At 41.1% G+C, this 8,987-nt stretch overlaps 1 protein-coding gene across 1 annotated transcript in view; it reads right to left on the reverse strand.

The window, feature by feature from the left end:
* Window positions 1-8,382, reverse strand: part of FBXL20 (F-box and leucine rich repeat protein 20) — a 113,074-nt gene extending 104,692 nt beyond the window's left edge. Inside the window, 2 exon segments of the mRNA XM_072646287.1 lie at window positions 8,006-8,021; window positions 8,023-8,382. Coding sequence (XP_072502388.1) covers window positions 8,006-8,021; window positions 8,023-8,195 — 189 coding nt within the window. The 5' untranslated portion in view covers window positions 8,196-8,382.
* Window positions 8,383-8,987: the final 605 nt, after the last annotated feature.

Raw genomic sequence — 8,987 nt, forward strand, 5'->3', positions numbered from 1 at the left:
TGGTTTTGGTTCTTTTTTTGCTTTTTAAAAAAATTATTATTTTTAACATTCTCTTTTTAAATTCTGAGTTTCCAATTTTCTCCCTCCCTGCTGCCCCTCCCCCACCCACTGAGAAGGCATGCACTATATCAATTATACATGTCAAATCACAAAAAAATGATTTCCTTCTTTGCCATATTAAAAAAAAGCAAGAAAAATAAAGTGAGAAAACTATACTTCAGTTCTTTCTCTGAAGGTGGATAGTATTTTTCATCATTAGTCCTCTGAAACTGTCTTGGATCACAGTATTGATCAAGATAGCTAAATCTTCTACAGTTGATCATTATTACAATATTGCTGTTTCTTTGTACAATGATTGCCTGGTTCTGCCAATGTCAAGAACACAAAAAACACAAGAATAAATGGACTAATCCTTAATATAGGGAATAGCAACTAATGGTTCAGAAAACAAAAAGTTAGTATCATCTGTAATTCCTTTCCAGTAAGATTAGAGGCATAACAAGAATGTCCTTTGTCACCTCTTTTGTTTCATATTAGAAAGGCTAGTTATAGCAATAATACCAGATAAAAAATTTGAGGAAATAAGCATACTGAAGAGCAAGGGGAAAGAGGAAGAAGGAAATGTGTAATTTATTAAGCACTTACTATGTGCCAGCAACTGTGCTAAGTGCTTTAGAAATATTATCTCATCAGTAAAAAAAATTATCATTTTTTACAGATGATGATAGTTTTCTTAAGAGAAGCACTGTCAACTAAAAATTAATTGAATTAATAAATTAATAAATTCAATATAACAGCAAGATATAAAATCCACAAAATAATTCTTTTTTATACATTATCAACAAAATTCATCAGGAAGAAAAATAAAATCTATTCAAAACAATCTGAGAATGTATGAAATAACTAAAAGTCCATCTACCAAACCACACACAAGAATAATATGAATATAAAGGAGAGAAAAAGAGATGAGTAATGGCTGGTCAGCTGAGCAATCAGAACACATACAACATTTATCAAATAAATCCACCATTTTATATGGGCACAGTCTGTGGTACCCCAAAACAATTATAATAATAACAAAAAGATCACTAATCACAGATTAACATAACAGATATAAAATCATGAAAAAGTCTGAAATACTGAATCACCAAAATGTACCATGGAGATATGATGTGAGCACATGCTATTAGAAAAATGACACCGATTGGCTAGATGCAGGGTTGCCACAAATCTTCCATCTAAAAGACGTGGTATCTGTGAGGTGCAATAAAACGAGGTATGCCTGTAAAGGCAAATTTAAATTAACTGAAAGATATAAATTATTTGTGGTTGTCCATGACAATATAATCAAAGCAAAAGTGCAACCTAAGCTGTTATAATATCAAAAGGTTAATTTATAGACCTGAGCTCTAACCTGGCATCAGACACTTACTGTTACCCTGGGCAAGTCACTTAACCTGCCTACCTTAGTTTCCTCATCTGTAACATGGGGATAATAATAGCACCTACCTCACAGGGTTGTAGCAAAGATCAAATGAGATATTTGTAATGCGCTTTAGTGCAGAAGCTGGCACATAGTAGGTGCTTAATACATACTTGTTTCCTTCCTTCCTTTCTGCCAGAACTAGAAAAAAAGTAACAAAATTAGTCTACAGAAACAAAAGGTAAAGAATCCCAAAGGAAATCATGAAAAAAAGTAGGAAATAACAGTCTAGTATTAATAGGACCCAAACTATAATGCAAAGCAAGAACCATCAAAATAATCTGGTAATGGTTAAGAAATAGAAAAGGTCACCGGAACAGATCAGGCACACAAGAGCAAGAATCAATCCCACACAGCGTAATGCTCAATAAACACAAGGCCACTGCAGTACTAGGACTCAAACAAAATGGCTTGAAAAATTATAGAGCAGTCAGGAAGAACTTAAGTTTAGATCAACATATTCCATCTTATACCACAATAAACTCCAAATAGACACATAATCTGGGTATAAAAAGTTATATCACAAAGTAGAAGAGCAGGAAAGAAGATACTATTCACTAGTATGGATAAGGAAAAAGTTCTTGATCAAACAAGGAACAAAGAGGGTTACAGGAGATAAAATGAACAATTCTGATTACATAAAATTGAAAAGGTTTTAAACAAATAGGAGAGGAAAAACCTTTTGCAACAAAATTCCCTGATAAAGTTCTGATGTTCAAAATATGTAGGGAATTAATAAATGTAAGAACAAGAGATGCTGATTCCCCAAAAGATAAATGTTTTATCAAAGGATGTGAACAGACAACTCTCAAAAGGTGTTACCATATGAATAAATAGTCTAACTCACTAATAAGAAGAGAAATAAATGGAAATTAAAACAACTTCAATGTTCCACCTCACCTACTAGACTGGTAAAGATGGAAAATGACAATTGTTGAAGGCCCTATGAGAAGACAGGCATATTATTGCACTGTTGGTAGAGCTGTATTCTAGAAAGCAATTTGGAGTTATACTTCATCACTAAACTGTATACCACTTGATCCAGTAATATCACACAGACAGGCCTATACCCCAAAAGAAACCAAAGACGGGAAAGGAGTCAGATACACAAAAATATTTATAGTAGCACTTTTTCAATCTGGGAGGGAATTCTGATCAATAGAATAACCAATGACAACCGCAGAAAACTAATCATGAATCATGGCTATCTCTTGGCAAAGAGGTGATGTTCTAAAAGCACAGAATGGTGACAAAGGTTTTTAGACAAGGTCAAAGTGTGGATTTGTTTTGTTTGACTACACTTACACATTATAAGGAAAGGCTTTGGGGAGGGGGAGGACAAAGAAATTTTGAGGCAGAATATTTGATGCACTGGAGAAAAAGGAACATTAATGAAACACCAAAAAAAAAAATACGCTGAAGAGAGCAGAAGGAAGTTCAGAAAGGGGCATAGACAAGCGCTGGAACTAGGGTTAAGTTGTATATAAATGTTAAAATTAACATTGTACATAACAGATTGTTTCATGTACAAATTTTTTTCTGCTCCTGCCATAGGAAAAGGTTGATATTTAAATTAAGTTCATAATATTAAAAAAGAAAAAATTTTTTTAAAGAAAATGAAGCTAACTTGTCATCATTAATGAACATCAACAAATTTTTTTAAAAAGATAACTGCCTTCAACAATAAGGTTAGATACCCTCAGTTTCTACTTTGGGTTTTATATAAATTTAACTCATTAAACCACAAGCAAAGAAAAGTGTCTCCACCATTTGAACTTTCCAACCTCTAGATACTTCAAAACCAAATTCTTTTATCTTATTAGTGCTTTCTAAACCCCCATCATATAGTTTTTTAAACAGAATGGAATGACCCACTGACAACTACTAACTTCTTAATGAAGTCTAATTTTCAAATGAACCAATTTTCATGCAGAAATTTTAGAAATCTTTAAATCACATTATCTTAGAGGTAGAAGGAGTCTTGTACATGATTAAGTTCTATACCTTCATCTTACAAGGGAAGAAGCTGACTGAGCTATCCTCTCCAAGGTACATAGTCACTTGAAGACACATACTGGAATAAAACTCCAAATCAATTCTCATTCTCCAATGTTACAACAGATACAAAACGAAGCAGAGAAGTGAAATTCTGCATGCCTTCATAAACCATAAGAATCCAAGTGAAAATTTTTAGGGTGTGTATTTTTTATGTATCTAAATAAGGTACTTTTTTCTCCAAGAGTGAAATGTCATGATAAAGATACCGATGAGTGACATAACATTAAGAAATCTATTGAAGATTGTAAAACGGGATTAACAGTATCTCTTTCCCAGAGATATCAATTCTTTTGAGTACAAAGACATTAGTAAATGCCAAGTATATTTTATACAACTCTGCTATGTCAAAGTCATTTTATAATTATGTAAAATGTGTGATAACTATAACTTCCAATGTAACATAATTTACTCAAAGTGTCAATTTAAACTGCTGTTTTTATACAATTGTACTCTAAAATAATACTTCACTAACAATTTAGGTAAAACATACCTGTAACTTGAGGGACAAGAATGGATTGGAAGTGAAAATGAAACAAAATTTAAAGGATGATAAATTTTAGAAGATGCATTTCAATTGCCTGGATATTAACTACATAGTAACCACTTCATTACTACAAGGGATGTGTGATCATGAGCTCCCTCCAATTGTACAGATGACAATCCATCCATACTTTCTCATCTTTGTGACATGTTTTCTATGACTTTCCATAAATCTCTAATACAAAGAATCCACCCAATATGAGCAAAGGCCTTCTAACCTCTTAACAACGTAGGGCTGCCAGTCAAAAATGAAGGCTTTTCATTGTTTATCCCTTTATCTCCATATATCACCAGCCTTTTTGAGTGGTGCATCACTGATATCCATCGGTACATTTCTCCGAACAGTCCTTCACTGGTAATATATTGCAGCTTACCCATGTACCTCTATGTTGCCTATTAAACTTATTGATAGTGTATCAAGCAGGAGCAGTTAGAGGACATCCATGCCATAGTGTCTGGCACATGTTTATATTTTATATCTGTTTGATTAGCTTTAATGACATTATTTTTACTTTTGCAGATATTCAATCTCACTAAAATTGTTATGTAGAAAGTTAACAATACTAATTTTCTCATCACCTGAGCCTTTTCAAGTCAACTCTGTATTTATTTCACAATACCCTACTTTTTTGGCTGGTCTACATACAACGTTACCAAAACATTTAACAGGAATTCATACTTAATGCTACATTTTACAAAAACTTTCAGCACTTTCACTTCTGGGCAAGAGATGAAAAGAATTGTCTTTCCAATGCATACTATGTAAAGCCTTCTCACCACAGAGAATTTTAATAAATTTAATAATTTTAACAAGTCCAAAACACTAAAGGATTTTCTCATTGTAGACTTACAGACTTTCTTAAAGTATAAGTCTGTCCATGTAATCTTTCTACTTATCTTATCAAATATAAAACTTTGTACAGGGATGTACACAGATGGAAGATACATTTTAATGACATTATCAAAAATGTTATTTTAAATAAGATTCAACAATTTACTAAAAATTTTGTTAGTGAAACACAGTTAAAAGCAAATATTTTAAGACAAACTCATTTTGGATGAAGAAATTCTCTAAAACATGTCCTCATCCCAAATCTTTCATTTGTCCCCTGGTTCAGAATATTTTAAATCATACTTCCAGTAACATTACACAAGTAATTTTTCTAATTATTTTTTCCTACCTCAAAGTCACTTTCATAAACTTCTACTTACATGCTACACGCCTATAAAAAGTAATTTGACTTTTTCAATAGAAATATTTCCTTCGGAGAGAAATCTGATTGTTCTTGTTTTTGCACATGAATTAATACCGATAATAAAATGCAAAAGGGCAGCAATATAATTTAAAAGCATAGCTCCGAAGAAGTGCTACCTAAAATGCAAAGTAAGCTTAATCAAGAAACAGAAAATAAACGAGAAATAATAAAGTCCTTATAATCACCATTTAGATCTCTGGACATTTGGCCTTTCCTTTCAAGATTCTTGTGAGTCAAGTTTCCATTCAATAATATTTTAATTGCAGTCCAGAATTATATATCGGTACTTAATCTGAAACCAATATACTTTTTTATGTCTGAGTTTTATTTAGGAACCCTAGCTTCTATAAAAGTGCAAATCCAATAGGAAGCTTACAATACATTTCTATACTTTTCTTAACCTCTGAACAATTTAAGAAACATACTAAGGAAACTAGAAACTTCTTTAATTCTTTCTGTAGTGCTGTAACAATGTATTTTATTCCCCCATTCAAACTGGCAAAACCATATAAAGTCAAAAAGATCATTTAGTAAGATCCTCTCCCTAGAGGTGTTAAGAACTTCTACAACTCTCACTTCTCTAACTAGCTCTTTCCAATGTCATCCTTCAAACAGAAATGAAGAAAAAAACCTGGCTACGGACACTGAGCTGTGTGTGATCCCAGGTCAACCTGAGTCTCGGCCAAAAAAGGCCATATAACGCTGCTTCTTGTGGAAGTCAAGCCTTATCATCCTGGTCCCCTTCCTACATTACTGTGCTACCGTAATCCACCTAGAGACAATTAAAATATACTGTAGTTTGCTTCCTAACTCGCACCAGGACATCTACTTTGTTTTCACGTTTCCTCTTCCAGCCTTTAATTTTATATCATTCTAGGAAGTTATGCATAACCTCCGAAATCGGAGGGGCGGAGGGAAAGGACTAGTCGGGGGTTGGGAGAGGGGGGGATGAGAATCACAGCGTCTAACCAATAATTAGACTGGGGTGGATTTTCTGAATTAGTCTCTCGGATCTCTCCTCTCCCCCCAATATACCTTAAGGAGACCCCTCAAAACAATGACTAACAGCCCAAAAGCCAAACAACAGGGAAGAGGAAGTTTGAGAACAATACCCAAACCAATCAAAAATATAAACAAGAAACCAGAACTCGAGGTCTCCCAGGTTCCCACTCTGGCTTCCCTAGTTGAAGGCAGGACTGTCCGGCACGAAGAGGTCTCCTCCCCACTCCTTGGCTACCTACCCCGTCACCCAGGATCTCAATCGGGAGTCCATTCTACGAGAAGGGGGTGGGAAGGGGGGAGGGCGGCGGTCGCCCCTTGGGACCGCTGGAGAGTTGTGAGGAGTTTGGACGCGGGGAGGGGCAGGGGTCCGCTTCAGAAAGGAGGGCGCCCCAAGGTACTGGATGGATGGAGGGGGAAGGGCGCCTTCGAGGGCTCATTGTCTGCGGAGGAGGCCACGGCCCCGCCGGGCGGCGTCCATGGCCCGGCCGGCGGAGGAGGAGGAGGGTGCGGGGCAGCTGGACTGCAGCGGGGCCGGTAAGGAAACCTGGCAGCCGGATCGATGGACGCACGGACGGACCGGCGGGGCCTGGCCAGGGTGGGGTGGACGGGCAAAGGAAATCTCCCTCCCCTCTTTCCCTCTGTCGCCACCCCCCTAGCCCCGGGCTCACACCTCAAACCTGCTCTTGGTCACCCCGTTCATGTCTCTCCTCATGGGGCCGGCGGGCGCGGCCGCGACCGGGCGCTGCGGCGTGCAGACGGGGAGCCTGGCCGGGACTCGCGGGGAGGGCCGGGACGGCCCGGTACTGGGAGGGCGAGGAAAGCAGGCACCAGCCCAGGCAGAGGAGGCCGCGGCAGCGACGGCGGCAGAAGTGGCGACTCCGGCGGGGCCTCCACCACCTCCCGCGGAGGGGGCCGCTGGCTCTCCTCTCTTCTCTTCTCTTCTCTCTCTTCTCTCTCTCTCTTTTTCTTTCTCTCTCTCTCTCTCTCTCTCTCTCTCTCTGTCTGTCTGTCTGTCTCTCTCTCTCTCTCTCTCTCTCTCTCTCTCTCTCTCTCTCTGTCTCTCTCTCCCCAGCCTCAACTTCAACCCAAAACAAAAACACTCCCCACCTGCCAGCAACGCCGCCGTTCATTGGGCAGCGCCGCCGGGGCCCCAGCAAGGGTGGGGGAGGGGAGGAACGAAGGGGGGAGGGGGAGAGGGAGGAGAGGCGCGAGCACGAGCGCGAGCGCTAGGCGGCGGCGACGGCGGCGGGGCGACAGAGACCACCCCCTCCTCCCCAGGCGAGCCCCCACCTCCGCCCATCCTTAGTCCCTCTAAGCAGGGCAAGCCCCTTCTGTGTCCGGGGAGGGAAAGGAAAGCAGAGTGTACGTGTGTGAGTGTACACGGTGTGTATGTCTGTGTGTCTATTTGGGGGGGCGGTGTTCCTAAGTGCTTGCGCTTCTGCGCGTGCACGTCGGGAGGAGGAGGAGGAGGAAGGCTCCCGAGCTGCGGGAAGCCTGCACCTCCCCACCCCCAACACCTGCCCCCCTGCCCCACCCCCCGCCGGGATCGGCCGCGAAACGCCTTCAAGGATCACCCGGGGCAGTGTGTGTGCGCTCCCCCCGTACCGGACACCATTTCTCCAGGATCCCCAGCCGCTTCTCCCCCTGACACCCCTCTAGCACTCACGGTAGACTTGAGCCCGATGCAGCAGGCGGTCCCGGCTTGGAGCCATTTTCCTCTTCTGTCTTTCCGAACCTCTCTCGCTTAGGGCCGTGTTGGTGTTCTTGCTGCCGCCGCCGCCTCCCCCGCCCCCGTAAATTGCTTTAAGGGGAGCGGCGGGGAGGCCCCGGAGGCTGCTGCGGGGGGTGTGTGTCATCGTGCATGGCCTGGCTGAGGAGGGGGCGCATGGCACCAAGGAGTTTAGAGGGCCCCCACCGCGCCAAGTAGGGGCAAGGGGGAAAGGAGAGAGACCAGGACTTGGGGAGTCAGGGGGTGCGGTACACCAGCATGGCTAGTGAGTCTCGGGCCAGGGATGGGGAAGGGGCGCGTGGGGGTGGGGGTGGGGGAGGTGAGACTGGGAGGAGCGGGGCTGGTCCGCCTTGGCCCCGCCCCTTCGGCCTTCGTCCCGCTTCCCTCACCCAATGGCCTACTAGGTCTGTTCGTCCTCCAATCAAGATGCAGATTGGTGAAACCCTGCTCGTGACGACATTTTAGCGGGAGAAACAAGCGTGGAGGGACCAGGAGATAGGAACATTTTTAGACTCAGCTTGATCAGAGTGAATCTCCCGCCTTTTCATTTGAAAGGTTTTATTAAAGTAAAAGTCTTTACTTGTAATAATATTTGTATCATTGCTCCTACTATTTCTGACGTCTTGGCTGTGTGTATGTGGTTGGTCCTTCGTTCTCGAAGAGGACTATGACTTAGGAAGATGATGCCCAACCCCGGAGTAGGAAGGCATTTCACTGATTAGGAAACCATCTGAACGAGTATTCTGGGCAATAATTATTTCTATGATGCTTTACAAGTTACAAAGTGATGATCTCACAATAACTCTGTAGAGTAGATAGTACAAGTAATAAAAAAAAATAAAACTACTGCCTGTTTCCCATCCTCTGTCCAATTCATCTTCGACACAATTGCCAAAATCTTCATAAATATTACTTTACT

Source organism: Notamacropus eugenii, chromosome 2 (genome assembly GCF_028372415.1).
Source record: "Notamacropus eugenii isolate mMacEug1 chromosome 2, mMacEug1.pri_v2, whole genome shotgun sequence".
NCBI lineage: Eukaryota > Metazoa > Chordata > Mammalia > Diprotodontia > Macropodidae > Notamacropus > Notamacropus eugenii.